The sequence below is a fragment of the Pteronotus mesoamericanus genome, unplaced genomic scaffold (genome assembly GCF_021234165.1).
Source record: "Pteronotus mesoamericanus isolate MK-2021 breed Mesoamerican mustached bat unplaced genomic scaffold, CSHL_Meso_final contig_1, whole genome shotgun sequence".
NCBI lineage: Eukaryota > Metazoa > Chordata > Mammalia > Chiroptera > Mormoopidae > Pteronotus > Pteronotus mesoamericanus.
In genome coordinates this window covers 1,835,551-1,853,983 of record NW_026554998.1, presented here as the reverse complement: position 1 = coordinate 1,853,983, position 18,433 = coordinate 1,835,551, and the positions used below count along the sequence as shown (strand labels likewise).

At 47.4% G+C, this 18,433-nt stretch overlaps 1 protein-coding gene across 1 annotated transcript; it reads left to right on the top strand.

Annotated features, from left to right (window-relative positions):
- Window positions 1–18: 18 nt before the first annotated feature.
- PMS2 (PMS1 homolog 2, mismatch repair system component) lies at window positions 19–16,133 on the top strand. Its single transcript, XM_054569099.1, has 15 exons — window positions 19–100; window positions 1,629–1,768; window positions 2,493–2,579; window positions 2,750–2,852; window positions 3,560–3,743; window positions 3,877–4,044; window positions 4,484–4,581; window positions 5,589–5,688; window positions 6,273–6,357; window positions 7,412–7,567; window positions 9,574–10,288; window positions 11,672–11,839; window positions 12,546–12,646; window positions 12,834–13,003; window positions 15,493–16,133. The coding sequence occupies exons 1-15, from the start codon at window positions 78–80 to the stop codon at window positions 15,634–15,636; spliced, it is 2,442 nt and encodes an 813-aa protein (XP_054425074.1). The 5' UTR covers window positions 19–77; the 3' UTR covers window positions 15,637–16,133.
- Window positions 16,134–18,433: the final 2,300 nt, after the last annotated feature.

The following is an 18,433-nucleotide window of genomic DNA, read 5'->3' as shown; positions in this document are numbered from 1 at the left end:
CGGCTCGGAGGCGGGGAACCCGTTAGAGCGCTGGCAGGAACAGTCGCGAGTTCGGAGGTAGGAGCAGCTCTGCATCCATGGAACAAGACGAGGGGCTGAGGTGAGCGGTGTTTGCAGCCTCCCCTCGCGGACGCCCTTTCTAAGGCGCACGGCGTTCCCCACTTCTGCAAAGGAGAGGGAAATGACTGGCGTTTGGCGAGCCCGCGGCGCGCAGGCCCCGGAGCGGGCTCTTAAGCGCTCCGCCGCCTCTTCAGAAGCACTTTGAGGTCGGGTCGGCGGAGCATCGGCCCGCGCCCACGCGGGCTGAGGCCAGACGTCGCCGTACGTCCCTGAACCTGAGGCCGGGCATGAAATCCCAGTAGACTTGAATTCATTTTCCTTTTTCCTGGTTTTTCCTCTTTCTGGAGGAAAGAAAGTGGTTATTGTGGGGATGCTTCAAGGTACATGCTAATTTGCATTGCCGCAGTTTAAAAAATGCAGAACTTCTCTGCCTCCTTGAGAGTGCAATTACTGGCCGGTAAGCTACACCGAATTCGGGGTAGCGAATCTTCGGCTGGTTTTGTGCATTCAGTGTCAGAATACTGAGCCCAGGTCGCTGTGTTTAAGTGTTTTATCCCCTCCCTTCAAAATAAATGATCAGAAACGGACCTGTAGCCTATGGCTCCTGTGTTCTATTGCACGGAAGGTATCAAGGCGTTTACTAGAAACGTCTAAGTTAACGGCCATATAGAATGCATTCTTGAGATGAGCAGGAGTTTTGCCAGACAGGAGAGAGTGGGGGGAGAGGTGTAGACAGAGAGACCTAATAGAGGGGAGCATTGTCTGAAAGAACTTGCGATATTCAGGAAACGGTTTGCTGTGACTGCAATGTAGGGGACTTGTCGAAGGGAGGATTGGAAAGAATGAGAAAATGAAGTAGACTGGACCCAGTTATGACTCGGTGTTAAACTTCATATAGCAGACAGAGGGACGCCACTAAGTTTTTCAGAAGGAAAAACGTATCCGGCCAGATCGGTGCTTCTAAAGTATAGTGGTGGCGTGGAGGATGGATTGGAGGAGGAAGCGGAGACCAATGGGCTCGAAAACTCAGAAAGTGGGTGCAGCCAGAACTTTAGGGGCCTTGGCCAAGGCAGCTCTGGCAGCTTGGATTTGGAGTGGGGATTCAAAGGCAACTATTGGGATAGTTTTACAACCGGCGTCTAATTTCCAAGGTGGTTTTGATTTTGACACGAGCACCATGTATCCCCCACCATACTCTTGGTTCTTCAAAGTGTGTGAGAAATGGTGCTTTGGTTTTTCATGAAGAAAGATCTCATTGTTGCAAAAGGTAATGGACCCATAGTTTGAGGGATACATGTGTATCTTCTATGTAGGTCCCAGTATAATTAGTTTTTAAAATATCTATTGCATTCAAAGTATCTACTCAGAAGGTTTTTTTTGACAAATGTTTAAGAATTACAGAACAACATTTAATATTTATGACTATAATGAATGCATATGTTTATATAACCAATGAACAAGTTAGGCCATTAACTATTAACAAAAACTAGTCACTTCGTACAGTTAAAATCAGGATGACAAATATATAAATACATACTTGCTTTGTTTCTTGTTACTGGTTTCTTCAGCACAGGACTTGCTAAGGCCATCAGACCTATCGATCAGAGGTCGATTCATCAGATTTGTTCTGGGCAAGTGGTACTAAGTCTAAGCTCTGCTGTGAAGGAGTTGGTAGAAAATAGTGTGGATGCTGGTGCCACTAATATAGGTGAGTCTGGAGACTTAAGCCACAGGAAATAGTCAGTTTATGCTATTTTATTCAAGTAACGTTTGTTACTGTGATAAGATGCTCAAGTTTTGTGGTGAGAAATGATTATTTTTAATTTAAATTTAGCTATTAAAATTAGTTATTAATTTAGTGAATACCCAATAAATTCAATAAAATTAACTATTAATTTTTAGTTAATAAGATAAATTTCTATGTGCCTAGTACTTAACAAGATAGTAATAATGATAACAGTTGATTTTTATCGTGTTTTACTATGTGCTAGGCAGACACTATGCAAAGAACTGTTGATGGCATACTGTATTTAATCTGCAGAAAAGCCTTATGAGATAGGAATTATTACTATTATTATTGTTATCTTTATTTTACAAATGAAGAAGTTAAAGCACAGAGAATTTTACCTCAAAGCTAGTAAAATATGACCCCAGGAAGTCTGATTCCCGAGCCTGTTCTCTTTATTGAGTATGTTAAATTATCCTTTTTAAAAAAACAAAGAGGAGGAAAATTTAAAAAAACAACACCTTTTATTAGGGCAAGTAAATAGTCAAGAAAGACTTTAAAAAAATAAAATACAGAAGATGACAATAGCACATTTAAATACATACAATTATGACTCAAATTTGCATTATGTAAATTATAAATACTGTCAATATAAAGTTTTTACTTGGATCACTTCTTTGAGAAGTAACTATTTTAACCTTTTTAGATCTAAGGCTTAAAGACTATGGGGTGGATCTCATTGAAGTTTCTGACAATGGCTGTGGGGTAGAAGAAGAAAACTTTGAAGGCTTAAGTAAGTTGAATTTTTCCAACCGTGTTGTTACATATTTGGGCAAAATATTTCAAAATTTTGAGTAAACACAAACACAGCTTTTCAGACCCAGCTCCTTCGGGAGGCATTGCGTCTGTTCATTGCTGTGCCGCTTGAGCTGCCTTGGGCCTCACTTGACACCTCTCTTTCAGCTCTGAAACATCACACTTCTAAGATTCAAGAGTTTGCTGACCTGACTCAGGTTGAAACTTTCGGCTTTCGGGGGGAAGCGCTGAGCTCACTTTGTGCACTGAGGTGATGCAATGTTCTTATTCATTAACTTGACTCCTTGTAAAAAATTTCTCTGAAAACTAAAATATTGTTTACACCTTTCCATCTCATTGTTCTCACTTCTGCATTCTGTGTTAGCTTACTACCAGTCTAAGTGGGAATACCTCTGAAATGTAAGCAATGAATGAATGAAATGGAGCAAATAGTAGTTTAATAAAATTGTTACCCTGTTAAAGCAGTGCCTTCTAAATTTTAAAATAACATAGATAATAAATTATAGATGCTACTGGTTTTTTATTTCATTTATGAAAAAATTAACACGCATTCACTTAGTCACACATTCTAAATTTTTATAAATAATTACATACATTTGAATTATAATATCTTTTGGATCCTTTTAAAAATTTTTGTCAGAACACTAGTAACAAAACTGAGAAATAAATTTTTATTTGTGAATATATGTTTTGAACTCTTTTATTGTTTTGCAGTTCAACCAAAAAAATATATATATCAAAGCTTTTATCAAAACATTGACAGAACTCTCTGTCTCACTGTCTATTAGGTGCCAAACCTTAGCTTTTAGGATGACTCCTCACCCACTTAAGCTCTTGATTATCTCAGCAGGATCCTCATCTCTTCCGAGTGTCTGGAGGGAAGAGAAATGCGAAAGTGAGCAGGTGACGTCCCGCACTCGGGAGCCTCTGACTGACTGTCGCCACGTTCTCTTCCAGTGACCTCACTGTTTCCACCTGCCACTCATCGGCAAAGGTTGGGACTCGGCTGGTGTTTGATCACAATGGGAAAATCGTCCAGAAAACCCCGTACCCACGGCCCAGAGGGACAACAGTCAGTGTCCAGCAGCTGTTTTACACGCTGCCTGTGCGCCATAAGGAGTTTCAGAGGAATATTAAAAAGGTGCATTCAGTTCAGGACCCCAGCTCACGGCGGCATCGGGGCTGTACTGGGCACGCGTGGCAGCGGGGCTGCTAGGGAGCTTTACTCCCCACCTCTCCTCTGGTGAAGTCTGACGCCTGTGCTTCTTAAACAGGAGTTTGCCAAAATGGTCCATGTCCTCCATGCGTACTGTATCATTCCCACGGGCATCCGCCTCAGTTGCACCAATCAGGTGGGACAAGGAAGACGACAGCCTGTGGTGGGCACAAGCGGAAGCCCCAGCGTAAGGGACAACATTGGATCCGTGTTCGGGCAGAAACAGGTAATGGCGGCCAGTTATCTAAGCATATCTTACTGCTTCAGTGATTATGGCGGGTTTCTATTGGCTTTTCCTATAGAACGGAGAGGAAAACCCAAGAATTGATTTTTTTTTTTTAAATTAGATATCGCTTAAAAAATTAATATTGAGTTCTGAAAGTTTTTATTTTACTCCCATAGAGAATAAAATAATACCTTTCCTCTCTGAAAAAATGTAAAATGTTGTAGGCAATATATTGATTATGGAGAAGTAGGTGCTATGTGTTTATCTTTCTAGAGAAAAATCAGTTATTTAAGTTCCACAGAAGCAGCGGTCGAGATCCTTTGTGCTCTCACTGTGGTTAGTTGACTAGGAAAGAAAACCCAAAACCCCTTGTGTCTTGCCTCCTAAAGTTCGGTCCTTCTCTGCGCTGGGAAGTAACTGGGGACCTTGGTTCCTCCAGCTGCAGAGCCTCATTCCCTTCACTCAGCTGCCCCCTAGTGACGTGGTCTGCGAGGAGTTCGGCCTGAGCCACTCCGATGCTCTGCACAGTCTGTTTCGGTGAGTAAACAGCTGCCAGGAGAATGACAGATATGATTTTTCTTGAGTTTTTTGACTTAAAGAGATAGTGATATCAAGGCTTTTTTTTTTTTTTTGTCTGTTGTAAACCTGTAAGCAGTATTACTGCTGAGAAAGAGGATTCACTTAGTTCAAACAATATTCTGGGTAACTGGTGCACTCTGGGGGGTTTTCTGTTTGAATTAGTCTTTGTAGCAAAGGTTGTGTTTAGTGAACAATTAGAACAACTTTAAAAAATTATTTTACGTTTAATGTTTCACTTCACTGGGCTCTGGCAGAGAGCAAGAGAGGCTGTGTTTGCTTCAGTTCATGCTTCACCCAAGTCCAGTCCAGCGTCCTTACTGTCAGCGTAAGAAAAACAGGCCTTTCCCATACGCAGGACTGGGCCTGTGAGGTCCGCATCCCCGCTCCCTCCCCACCCCCTGCCCTATGGGGGTTGGGCTCCTGGCTGGAATTAAAGGCGGGGACTGTTTCTTTATGTTAAGGCCTCATGCTTATGGAAATGCTCATGTCCCTGAGGTTGATCTCAGCACCTGACAAGCACCTTGGCAGACAGAAGTAGACAGAAGTTTACTAACGGAAAGGATTTTAAAAGGGCGGGGAACGTGGACAGAGATCCTGGTGACAAGTTGTTGGGGATTCCCTGGACCGTTGGGGACAGCATGAAGGTTCTAGAATATGAATTTGCCTTCTTGCATGGAGGCCAAGGATTTAATAGGGAAGGTGAGAGGAGAGCTAAAGCAAATAGTGTTGAACCTGTGGCATTGCCTATAGTGGATTTGCTCTGTGGGAGCTTTAGAACTTTCCAGAAGGTGTGTGTTCATTTTATGGTTTAGCAGCATAGAGCACAAATGCACATGAACTGAAATGTTAGCACCTAGCAGCAGACCACCAGGTGTTATGTTTTTATTTCTTTCTTACTTTAAGAATGTTTCATGTATACGTGTTTCTAATCGTTCTCACTCTGGGCCCTTGTTAACACTGCATAGTATCTCAGGTTTCATTTCCTACTGTACTCATGGTGTCGGACGGAGTTCAACGGACAGACAATTTTTCTTTATCAATTGGCGGCCTTGTGACCCAGCAAAGGTATTTAAATTTCTTTTTGTTTTTAAAGTCATATACATACATTTCTGTGTACATTTAAATGTGTTTTATGTGTATTAAACTGCACCTGCATTGTTTGGCATTTCTTCAAGAGCATCTTTAGATTGGAAAAAGATTCACTCTTAGAAATCTATGATGGAGGGGCACAAGGAATCTTTTCTGGGTGATGGATATATGCATTCTCTTGATTGTAAATTTATGAAATTATACACTTTAATATTTATTTATTTAATTTTAGGGGGTGGGGAGAGAAGAAAGAGAGGGAGAGAAACATTATTAGTTGCCTCTTGCTCTCTCCCAGCTGGGGATCTGGCCTGCAACCCAGGTCTGTGCCCTGAGTGAGAATTCAACCGGCGACCTTTCAGTCCACAGGCCAGTGCTGAATCATTGAGGCACACCAGACAGTACTCAGATTGTACATTTCCAATATGTGTAATTGATTGCAGGCCAATTATACCTTATGAAAGCTATGGAAAATGTATGCCTTCAGTGGTTGGTTAGAATACCATGTTGATAGAAACCTGGAGGAAGGGAATGCTTTTTCTTTTCTAATCTTTTATTTGTAGGTTTCCAGACTCGTGAATGAGGTCTATCACATGTATAATCGACATCAATACCCATTTGTTGTTCTTAACATTTCTGTGGATTCAGGTAAGTTCCACTAACATTTCAGTTAAAATCGTGGATTTACTCAAAAGAATGCAGTGAAATTATAAAGCTCTGATATGACTGGAAACAGACTCTTGTAGCCAGAATTAATGGCCATGTATTTTTTTAATAGACTTTCAATTTTATTTTATAGACTTTTGTTTCCTATACAGATTTTCTTGCTTGCTTTCTTGACACTATGTTAATCGTATTATTAGAAAAATGTCACTTTTTCATGTCAACCAAGGGAGAATGTGGACTGTGTTCTCCCTGATTTGAAAATAATTTATTTCATATTTTTATTCTTATTGTTAAAATTCTGGCTTATTGCTATTCAATATTGTTTCTAGGTACTTAGAAATACGTATGTGCATATCTTAAAAAATATATAATGATCTATCTGTCTACCCTTTGGGGTAGGAAAGTTAATTTGTGTAATTTTGTCTAGTAATTTTTATCCTTAGATATGAACATTTCCTTTTCCATGTCATTAAAAATTATTCAGAGACATGATTTCAATAGCTGCATTCATTATATTCCAACATATAGATCTATTTTAATTTTAAACTTATTTAAGTTTTTGGAAATTTAAATACTGTCTTTATAATTAAATCATTGTCTATATATCTGATTATTTCCTTAAGATAAATATCTGAAATTAAAAACACTACATTAGTAGATATGATTGTAGTGTATCAATTTACACGTCTACCAACAATGTACTAGATATTAGGATTTTTAACTAAATTCAATAGGTGATAAAGTGACATCTTACTGTAGTTTGCAGTTCTGATACACATTTTCATGTGTTTACTCTTTTTCTTTTGCAAGTTACCCATTCAAATCCTTGCATATTTTGTCTATTTAAAATACTGTTCATCTCTTCCTTGTTTACTGGAAAGGATGGATTTTTGTAGTTTATGACTAATAATTTGGACACTATAATGTTTTTAATAGTACTTTTGGTCAGTGCAAGTGAATAACATAGTAGGTGGGAACATTTCTGTTGTTAACAGTTAATTTAAACAGAGTAAGCATCCTTTCTTTTTTGCCCTAGAATGTGTTGATATCAACGTTACTCCGGATAAAAGGCAAATTTTACTACAGGAGGAGAAACTTTTGTTGGCAGTGTTGAAGACGTCTCTGATAGGGATGTTCGACAGCGATGTCAGCAAACTCAGCATCAGTCAGCAGCCCCTGCTGGATGTTGAAGGTAAAAAGCTATGAGTATAGAAACAGCTTCTATAACATAGCTTTTGTGATACTTTCCTTTGTTGTTTGGACATGAAATAAAGTCTCCTTTCCCAGATAGAAAGGATGTGTCTCACTAGAAAGTGATCTGTTTAAAAAGAACACAGACGACAACATTTACTACACAAGGGATGTGTCTTTACCAGGACTCGACCACCTTTTCATTTCCAGAGCTCTGAGAAGGTGGATTTTGACAATTTTTGCCCATTTTCTCATTCCTTTTGGGGAGGAGGGAGTTTCTGGAGGCCCTCCCGCTGCCGTGTTCCCTCACGTCCCAGAGCCGATCTGACATCTGTGGTAATGGGCACGTCATTATTTTACTACCCGATCGTAATTTATCAGCCACTTCTTGAAGTAGTTCATTTTATTCTTAGTCATTCAAACCACGTACACCTGGGACAGGGGCCAGAGCTGAGCCCTGGCTGCCTGCCTTGGCAGAGGGAAGGGTTGGCCATTACGTGCTCTGGCGGGCAGATCCGCTCCTGGGGGTGGATGCTGGTTTTAAGGCAGCCTCCTGCCAGCCTCCATGTCTGCGTGTGTAGGGACGGCGGCGGCGGGTGCCCATCACTGCGTCCTTGGACCAGGGCGGAGACCAGAGCGCTGCTGAGGAAGCTGAAACGGGGGGTTCGGTGGAAAGCTAGGGGGACAGATAAGCGTTGCTCCCCGCGAGAGGAGGTTGCTGTGGGACGAGGCTTTGCAAACTGAGGGGACCGGGAGTCATAGTTGGGGGGAGGGGAGGGGCGGAGGCAGAGCAGCTTGCCTCCCAGGGTGCGACAGAGAGGAGCCCAGAAGCGCGGACGTCAGCGCAGCAGACCTGTTGACCCGCCGTGGCGGCCCCACGTCCTTCCCAGCCCTTCTCCGCGTGGGGTGTCGAGGACGTGTAAGGGGAGGGGAGTGCACCCCTCTGTGGGCAGCGGGGCCGCGGTGGCTCTCTGAGCTCGCCCACGCGCACTGCCAGGGAGACCGCCCCGCAGAGAGAAGCTGCTTGACTTCTCTGCGACCTTGAAGCACAGCTAAGTCCCTGCCCTTGGCTTAGCCCTGTTCCTGAGGAGCCGCATTTTCACAGAAACAGGCATCAGAAGTTCATGGCTTACACCCGTGTCCTCCCCGAGGTCTGGAACCAGCGCCCACAGAACCGCCCCTGCACCCCTTTCCATAGACCAGTGGTCGCCATTTCCCTGGCGTCTAACACCATGGAGTCGTTGGATCTGTTTTTAATTTGAAACCATCAGTGTGTACATTTTTGGGTGATTTGTTTCTTTCAGTATTCTGTTGTGGGAGTCCTCCAAGGCATATGCGGCAGTTCATTCATCCATTCTCACTGCTCTATCATACTGCATTGTAATTAAATACTGCGATTTATTTGCGGACAGTGGGGTTGTTTCCGGCGTGGGGCTGTAATGCACCAGGTTGTCTTGGGCATTCCCGTCCGTGGCTTTGGCGAGCGTGGTGGGGGGCCTTTCGGACAGGCGAGGTGGTGCTGGCCCGCAGGCGTGCTTCTGTTCAGATTGGGGGGTACTCCCGGAGCAGGGAACAAACCAAACTACCACCGGCCGTGTTGAAGCACTGGTACAGTACACTCCTCCTCCTTGTGAACATTTGTTGTTTCTAAAATTCTGTCCATCCTGGTGAGCCTCGAGCAGCCTGACTTGAGTTTTAATATGTGTCCCGGTATGATGAACGCACAACAGTTTTCACAGGTTTTATCACCTTGGGTCTCATTTGTGATGGGCCGTTCACGTGCGAGTATCTTCTCGTTCCATTTCAGTGCAGCCCTGACCCGCTCCTCTGTTCACATCTCCTCTGTTCACATCTGCTTAGGTCACCTACTAAAAACGCCTCCGGCAGAAAGGGAAGAGCCTCTGCTGGGCGAGCGGGGGAACCGCGCTTCAGTAAGGACGCGAGGAGAAGAGAAAAGGGCAGTGACCATTTCCAGACTGAGGGAGGCCTTTTCTCTTCGTCACCCAGCAGAGAACCGGCCCCAGGGCCTGCCGAATGCAGAACCCAATCGGATTTCTCCGAGACAGAAGAGAGGTGCACGGTCTTCAAGGCCTTCAGACTCCCTTTGCCCCCAGACGCCCAGCCCGGGCACAGGCCGGCGCAGCCCTCCAGGAGGGGCAATGTGCTCAGATGCGGACAGAGTGGAGGTGGAGCGGGACTCGGGGTGCGGTAGCACCTCCGCGGGCTCAGAGCAGGGGCTCAGCACCCCAGACGTGGGCAGTCTCTCCAGCAGCGACCGAGCAGCCAGCTCCCCTGAAGACAGGTTTTCACAAGAAAACATGGAGTCGCGGGAGAGGGTACCTGAAATGGAGCGTCGTTTTTCAGACACGGAATGCCATCGAGACCAGGAAGATAGTGGATATAAATTGAGAGAGTTGCCTCAGCCAACAAACCTCTCAAACACCAAGCGTTTTAAAAAAGAAGGAATTCCTTTAAATCCAGACATCCCTCAAAAGTCCATCAGCACACAGAACGTGTCAGCGTCTCAGGTGGACGTAGCTGTGAAAATTAATAAGAAAATAGTGCCCCTTGAGTTTTCTATGAGTTCTTTGGTTCAACGCCTAAAGCAGTTACATCAGCAAGAGCAGCACAGAGGAGGGCAACAGAATTACAGGAGGTTCAGGGCAAAGATTTGCCCTGGAGAAAATCAAGCAGCGGAAGAGGAACTAAGGAAAGAGATAAGGTAAAGGCTTTCCCGAGAGTGCTTTTGCGCGTTTGGGGGAGCTGCTGCGAGGGAGCCAAAGGCCCATCCTTCCAGAGCTGCTTTTTCTCCCCTGGGTGTCGTTTCCTTTGCATCGGTGGCATCTCTTCCGGGTCAGGGCATATGTGGCTCTGCCTTGCACCAGCACACGGTCCTCTGGCTCCTGCTGCCAGTCTGCGTGGCTTCCCCGGGTCTTGCCTGCACCACAGACTGATCTGTATCTCAGAACGTCCGACTTGCAGCAGTTTCCCCCTTCTCCCCTTTCCCCCTTTGTTCCTCTCTCTCGAAGATTCTAAATTTGGAGTCAGTTTGATTCCACACATTGGCCGTTATCTGTACCGGGGCGTCCCTGGCAAGCTCCCCTTTACCAGCTTCCCTTCATCACCTCTCGCATCCATCTCGGTAACTTGCTGTAAAGACATCTTTTGCTGCGGCCTGACACTGCATGGGTTTTTCCCTGACCCCCTTTGCACATCCTTTACCCTTTCAGTCAGTCCCAGTCAGTCGGTGCCTTCTCGATTCCTGTTTTGTTCTTCCTCAAGCTTTTCAGCTCACAGTGACTTCCCTGCAAGGAATTCACGGCACTTTTGGTGGACATTGTTGTTTTCCATTTGAATGTATATAAGGAAGAAGTAGAACACATTGTCAAACCTGTGACTTCAAGAAGGTTGGATAGGATAAGCCTAAGTAAAAGGAGTCAATTTAAAAAAAATAATACAGACAGTAGAAAACATTGCCCCCTTTTTTGTCAGTAATCCTGTGCAACTTAAGAGGTTGAATTTTGGAAGTCCTAGCTTCTATCTTTTTAAATTTTTCTCACCATTTACTGAAATGGGCTGCCACGTAAATAGTGCCGCTTGGCGATCACATCGGACTTCACAGCACTTACAGTCTGGACCACACAGGTTTTGCCTAATTTAGATGATAAATCCTTCCACAATGAGTTTTCTATGGTGTAATTCCTTTGATATTCGCAGTGCCTAGCTTGCACTGAGAGAAGTCTTCAGGAATATTTCCTTTAAGAAGTGTGATTACTGGAGGTGAACGTCTTTGGACGTGACCTGGGGGGACTGCGAACTTGGATGCCCTGAAGAGAGCCGGGCCCTCCGGGTGCAGGCACGTGCGCTGGTCAAGGTCGGTGGGCGCCTGGGCGGGGGGGTGCGCGTCAGGCGCCCTGAGGGTCAGCGCCTGTCCTCTGCCTTCAGATTCTTTCCGTCCTCAGAGTAACAATAACTGCGACTCCAAAACCAGAAGTGTGATTCAATTTAACGAACATTTATCGCTCCCCTGTTACCGTGGTTCTTGAATTTTTTCATTGAAAAATAGTCTCTAAAATGCCTCACAGCCCTCATTTTTCTCATGCAGTAAGACGATGTTTGCAGAGATGGAAATCATTGGGCAGTTCAACCTGGGCTTCATCGTCACCAAGCTGGACGCGGACGTGTTCATCGTGGACCAGCACGCCACGGACGAGAAGTACCACTTCGAGATGCTGCGGCAGCACACCGTCCTCCAGGGCCAGAGGCTGCTCGTGTAGGTCCGCTGCGGCCCTCGGGCCTTGCGGTGTTGCTTCCCCTCCCCGGTTTAAGATGTCGTGGCCTATGTGTGTGTCTGCATGTTGATGTGTGTGTATATATTTTTGCCGTAAGCATCCCGATAGCAGATTCATGTACTTCTTACATAATAGCAGTCATACCTGCCATTTACTGAGTGCTTATCGTGTGCCAGGCGCTGCTGAAGCATTGTACATGTATTGGTTTATTCTCCCAAGCCTATGAGGTAATTGCTGTTACCACCAGCATTTCACTGGTGAGAAAACTGAAGTGCACAGACAGGTTAAATAACATGACTGTGTCCTTGGTAAGTATCACCCCGCTCCAGCTGTCCGTGAATGGGGATCCCTTGCTGGCCACAAAGCCCTTCGGATGAAGGACAATGTGTATTGCCATATTTCAGGAGACGATTCCAAAACAGACTGGGGTGAGATGGCAGGCTAAGGAGAAGCAAACTACTTTTTATACTTGAACTTCTGAAATGACCTTTTGAAACAGGAAAATTGCAAGGAAATTCCTCAGGAAGTTTTGTGACGGGAAGGGCATGTAGCTCAATAAAGTGATGTTCTTCATGTTGCTTTTTGAAACGACTCCGAGGACTCATAGACTTGTTTCAGTTTCATTTCCGCTTCATCGGTGAATGTTGGGCTTCCAGATATGGCTGCAATCGCGCCTTTGTTTTTCAGGCCCCAGACTCTCAACTTAACTGCAGCTAACGAAGCTGTCCTGTTAGAAAATCTGGAAATATTCAGAAAGAACGGCTTTGATTTTGTCATCGATGAAAGTGGTGAGTTACTGTGAAGAATGATAGAATTGTGTCCTTTTAGAGCTGGGGACAGTCTCTGAGGTCACGTAGATCCATGTATTTTATGAGAGGTGACGATGGTTACCTGCGTTTCCAAGTGTGTTACAGGGAGCACTCAAATGAAACACATTTTCCAAATAATAACTTTCTCCAAATTCTATCCTTTTAGCTCCAGTCACGGAAAGGGCTAAACTGATTTCCTTGCCAACTAGTAAGAACTGGACCTTTGGGCCCCAGGACATAGATGAACTGATCTTCATGCTGAGCGACAGCCCAGGGGTCATGTGCCGGCCGTCCCGCGTCAGGCAGATGTTTGCCTCCAGAGCCTGTCGAAAGTCTGTAAGTAAGGAAGGCTTGTCCGCCAGGACCCAGAGGCCCTGCTCACGCTTGTGGTCCCCGAAGTCCCCAGTTCGGCTGGGACCGCGGTGGTTCACCGTGTAGACGGAGGCTCATCGCGCTCTGTCCGTGTGACAGACCAGCTCCGCGGGTTGGCATCATCTGTGACCTCTAACCCGCAACTGCTGCTTTTCTGTGCTTCCCATAAGCGTGATCTCTCTCAGTTTCGCTGATCCCAGTGCAGCTAACTAGCCACGCACGCTGTAGCACCTTAAGGGTATTAACACCGTTGGTAGACGAAGCTTTGTGCCGCCCTGGCTCCCACCGAGCCCTTCGGGTCCTTCGGGTCGGCAGGCATTTCCCAAGGGCCCCGTGGAGCACTGCACATCACTGTGTTTTGCTGTGTATAATGTGCACCCAAGGTTTTGGCCCAAACTTTCAGGGGAAAAAAATCTATCTTCTAAATTTAATTCAATTATTTATTTATTTATATTTAGAAACCAAACCGATTATCATATTCCAGGGTATTATTTTGCACATGGATATCATTATTGCTTTCTAGAGTTACCCTTTTAGTGCATAAGCTTAAGTAAAAGAATTAAAACATTTATATAGATATGGAATTAGTATTATCCATGTATAATGCACATTCTTATTTTTCCCTCAAAAATTCTGGCAAAAAGTAAATGTGCGCATCACACATGGCAAGATACGGTCACCCCTGCTCTGAGTGGTCCTGGGAAGTGGGGTTGTGGTGGACAGTGAGCCTGCTGTCCAGGCAAAGGAAGTGACCCTTCATCGCCTGGCCTGTAAGAAGGGCCAGGACGCCATTCCTTCCGTCACTTATTCAACAGATATTCCTCGAGCCTCTGCTGGGCGGCCCCCCTGTGCCAGCTGCTGGGGACACACAGGGACAAGGCAGATGAGGTCCCTGCCCCATAGGTTAGTGAGGAGAAATAGACGTAAACAAGTTGACAGTTTCAGACACCAGTAAGTTCAATGGAGAGCTCACAGTGGTACTGGGATAGGGAGGGTGCTTTTTTGTGCACAAAAAAGCACCCTCCCTATCCCACTGGGGGGGCGGGGCCTAGAGGGCCGTCCTGGCTGAGAACCGACTGTAGGGGGTGCCTGGCAGAAATACAGGAGGTGAGGAAAGCAGCGCTTTTGTACATTTGGGGGGTGGGTGGGATCGAGGTGAGTTTTAGACCCCTTCTATGTGGGATTCCGTTAGCTCGTGCGTGGGAGTGTCTACAACAGTTGTATTAATGAGTGAAGCTCAAGGGAAATGTCAGTGCTGGAGAGGCAATTTTAAGTGTGCCTTACAGCCATGGGGATTAGATCTCTGCTCTAATTAGACTCGAGGGAAGAGTTTAATTAGAGCAGAGAATAGGGCCCAGGATCTGCCAGCCACAGAGAACTCTGGTGAAGACTAATATTGTGCCTGCTGCGTTTGCCCATCCCTCTGCCTGGATTTCCTGCCTTGTGTCCCTTTGTCACGTCCCTGGCTCCTGCCTGTCCCGGGCACTGGGCACTCGACTGAAGTGGCTTCTTCTGGGCACTCAGGCACAGTCCCTCTCGGTGACATTTGTTTCTGCTCACTTGCCTGTTGTCTGTCTTCCTCCAACGTGGCAGAGCCCTGCTCCATGCCCCCTAGGAGTGCGCCAGGTTCGGGCTTGTCCCCTCTCGCCACCGCGCCTCGTCTCTCTGGGCTTGCCCCGCTGTGTCTCGTCTCCCTGTATCTGTCAGGCAGGCATGCGTGCCTGGAGGGGCGGCAGGGCGGGGGTGGCAGAGGGATAGGCAAGGCGAACTGTTTCATGGTGAGGGGCGGGGACGTTAGGGCGGAAGCCCGAAGGGAGAGGAGTGAGGCGCGCAGGCACTGCAGGAGGGGCTCTGGTGGGGGCCCAGCCAGTACCAAGGTCCTGAGGCAGGTGCTTTACGTTTCTGTGCCAGAGGGGAGAGGTGGTGTCAGTGTGGCTGGAGCAGTGGCAGGGAGGGTTGTGCGCCTGCAGGGGCAGGCGTGGAGGCCCGCGAGGGCGGCCGGCGGTGCACTTGGGCTTTCATTCAGGGGAGGGGGAGGGTTGTGCAGAGAAGCCCACGATCTGAGGTACCTTCCAAAGGAATCACTGGCTGCGGAGTGGAGTCAGTGGGCGAGGTGAAGGGGGAAGCAGGGCGGCCGTGAGGAGGTCCCTGCAGTTGCCCAGGTGGCAGGTGAGGGCACCGATACCGAGGCCCTGCTGATGCAGAAGAGACTGGTCGGATTCGGGACGGGAGTGGTCAGCGTCTCCGTACAGGGGAAGGAGCCACGGAGGGGCTGGATTGCACAGAAGGGTGGAGGCTGAGACAGTAGAAGGCAGGGTCCTTTGGGGGAAGATTTTTCAGGGAATGTCTTCGAGTTGTAATCTTTTTCCAGCCTTGTTTTAGAGAAAAATACGACTGAATAGTTGTCCTAACCAAAACCCAGTACAACTTAAACTGTTGTGTCTCACATTCAGGTGATGATCGGAACTGCTCTAAACACAAGTGAGATGAAGAAACTCATCACCCACATGGGTGAGATGGACCATCCCTGGAACTGTCCCCACGGCAGGCCGACCATGAGACACATCGCTAACCTGGATGTCATTTCTCAAAACTGACACTTCTCATCGTATAGAGTTAGACAGTTCATTGCCGACTTTCCCGTTTTGAAAGGCGGGGTTTTAACCGTTAAGTGCCGTAGCCATTTAGAAATGATGTTGAGAACCTTTTCAACCACGTGGAGCATGGCTGCAGTGTACTGCGTTCTGCGTGTGCGCGCGCGCGTGCGTGTGGGCAAGAGCACGTTTTTTAAAACCAGGAAGAGCACTTTCAGAGTCACCCACGCCCCTGCTCTGGCCCAGTGTATTTTAGGCTGCAACTTTGAGCCCTTTGAGATGATTAAATTTGTAATGGTTTAATTTCATAAATTAATGGTCCTGTTGCATTAGTGGTCCTCAACCCTCGTGCACATTAAATTTTTTTTAGAAAAGGAATAGTCTGGAAAACCTAGTGGGGATTCTCTGCTGGCTGGGTAAGGACAGCCCCGCTGGGGCCACGAGTTTTAGAAGTTCCCCCATGTGGCCAGGGCAGGAAGGCACTGTTGCAGGCAAGGGGCAATAAAAGGTCTGGAATTGTCTGTCACTTCATGCTGTGATGTGGATTCCTTGGGGTGCGAGTTGCAAGATATTCTAGTTCTGGCTCTGAGTGGTACTGGAGGTAGAAGAACCCCTGTTGTATCAAATAGTTTCTCATGGAACCTCGTCCCACCTGGACTTTGCCGAAGACGCCGCCTGTGGAGTCCGGGCAGTGGCTGGTGTGCAGCGGCCGGTGTGGGCCGTCTCCTGCTCCCCGTCCCTGACCGGACCGCGGGCCTCCTTCCGTTGGCAGACTTAGGGTTTACCTGTGGCAAGACAGTCAAGTAGTAATTATTCCCATTTACTGTGTCAAGTACGGTGCTTGTGTGCCTGTCTGCAGGCTCTCGTGGAAGAGTTTCAAGATCTCTGCAGCTTGGGTTTTCTGGCCCCAAAGATGGCTCTGTGATAATCCCACAACCCTTGACTTGTGTGGGCAAGGAATGGGCTGAGAAATGGGGGACATCCTGGCCTGGCTGGGTGGGCCCAATCTGTCCCTTGACTTCAACTAGGGAACCTGGCCCAGCTGGGCCAGGGAAGTGCACCACATCTGGAAGATGCCAAAGGGCAGCCTCTAGAAGCTGGAAAACAGATTCTCCCCTGGAGCAGGCAGAAGGAACCGGCCCTTTTCGGTTCCTAACTTAACCATAAAATGATAGATTCGTGTTGCTTTAAGCCACTGCGCAAGTTTGGGTAATTTGTGTACAGTGCAAAGGAAAACTAACACCTGAGTTCATTCTTCCTGTGTTACAGTGAAGATGAAGGGTGAGAGAGGTCGCGCGGCAAGTAGTGCCACAGGGAAAACCCAGGCCAAGTGCGTCCAGCCCCAGATTTCGACCTGGCCGCCTAGGGCTGAAGGGCAGAAAACACTAATGCTCAGAGCTTCTGGGACAGCGCGGCCCCTTTAAGGGCTGGGCGGGGCCGCGGTTGCCTGGAGACTGGAGGTCCAGACGCTTCGCCTGGTTGGGGCGGGCGGAGGGGAGCCTGGAGGCAACCAGGTAAGCGCCGGGCGCGGGGATCCCGGGCCCCAGGCCCGCGGATGCCAAGCGGACCGCCTCCGAGGACCCGAGAGGTCTGTGGTGGGCGAGGAGGCTGGGGGCAGGAAGTGCGGAACAGCACCCCCCGGCCCCGGTCCGAAACCGCGCTCCTTTCGTGCTGTCCCAGGAAAGAGGACACAGGAGAGCACGGTGTGCAGCCGGGAAGGACAGATAAAGCGAAAACTCAGGGGAGCAGCCACCAGAAAGGAAGTTTGCCTTGTAGTTTAGATTTCGCCGATCCGGGACCGAAAGCCTATAGTAAAGACCTGCCCGAGTTCAGAAGTGAGAGCAGCTTGCCCGCCCAGGAGGCAGTAGTGACGGCGGCGGCGGGAAGAAGGGCGGGGATTTGGAGGAGGAGAGAGGCGGGACGGTGGAAGGGCAAAGCCTGGCGGTGCGGTGGGGCTGGCGCCGGCGTCCAGAGGATGGCCGTTGCCTGGCCCTGCAGGGCTCACCTGTGCTCCCGCTTGGTGGCCTGGAGGCTTTAGCAGGGACAGTTTTAGGTGGCCGTGGGCCCGTGGCTTTGAGCCCTCAGCTCAGGCCTGGTCACCCTGCCTCTTGGCTGGCACCGGGGGCGCACAGCCCAGGGCAGTACTGGCTTAGGCGATGCGCAGCTGATGATTCCAAGTTCCAAAACAGGAAAGCGACGGAAATTAATAGCTTCCCTGTCGTGTGCCCGCTCCCATCTATTAGACATGTTTTGTGCATTAATTTATTTACTCCTTATAAAGAAACAAGGTGCTATTGTCCGTATTTGGGATCCGAGGCAGAAGGACACGAAGTAACTTGCTGGAGAACACACGCCAGCCAGCAGACCCGGGAGCTGGAGTCCAGCTTTGAGCGCTTTGCCGCGCTGACCTACCAGGAGACGGGCTCTTGAAGGGCGGACTGACCGTAGCAGGACCTCGAAGGTTAGGTAGCCATTTTTCATAGACCACGTTACCCCGCTTGCTGGGACAGTTTGAAAACAAAGGGTACATGGCGGTTCCAATTTTAAGATTGTAGCAACAACCAATGTGTTATGGAAACTTATTTTTATAAACTGGTGATGCCTGTTATTTGTAATTTTTCAGGCTTTAGAAGAATGGTAATGACATTGGGTTGTAAAGCTAAAATTTTAATTTCAAGGGAAATATTTAGAGACAGTTTTTTTTTCAGATAAAACTCATCAATGCTTTGAAACAACTCTCAGCTGAAGAAATTGGTCGATACTTCAGTACATAAAGTAAACTTCGGGTCGCCTAAAGGAA

Coding starts and splice junctions, on each gene's coding strand:
- PMS2 (XM_054569099.1), top strand. CDS start 78: ATGGAACAAGACGAGGGGCTGAG. Junction 2,853..3,559: donor AGCTCACTTTGTGCACTGAG/GTGATGCAATGT, acceptor GTTCTCTTCCAG/TGACCTCACTGTTTCCACCT. Junction 5,689..6,272: donor GGCCTTGTGACCCAGCAAAG/GTATTTAAATTT, acceptor TTTTATTTGTAG/GTTTCCAGACTCGTGAATGA.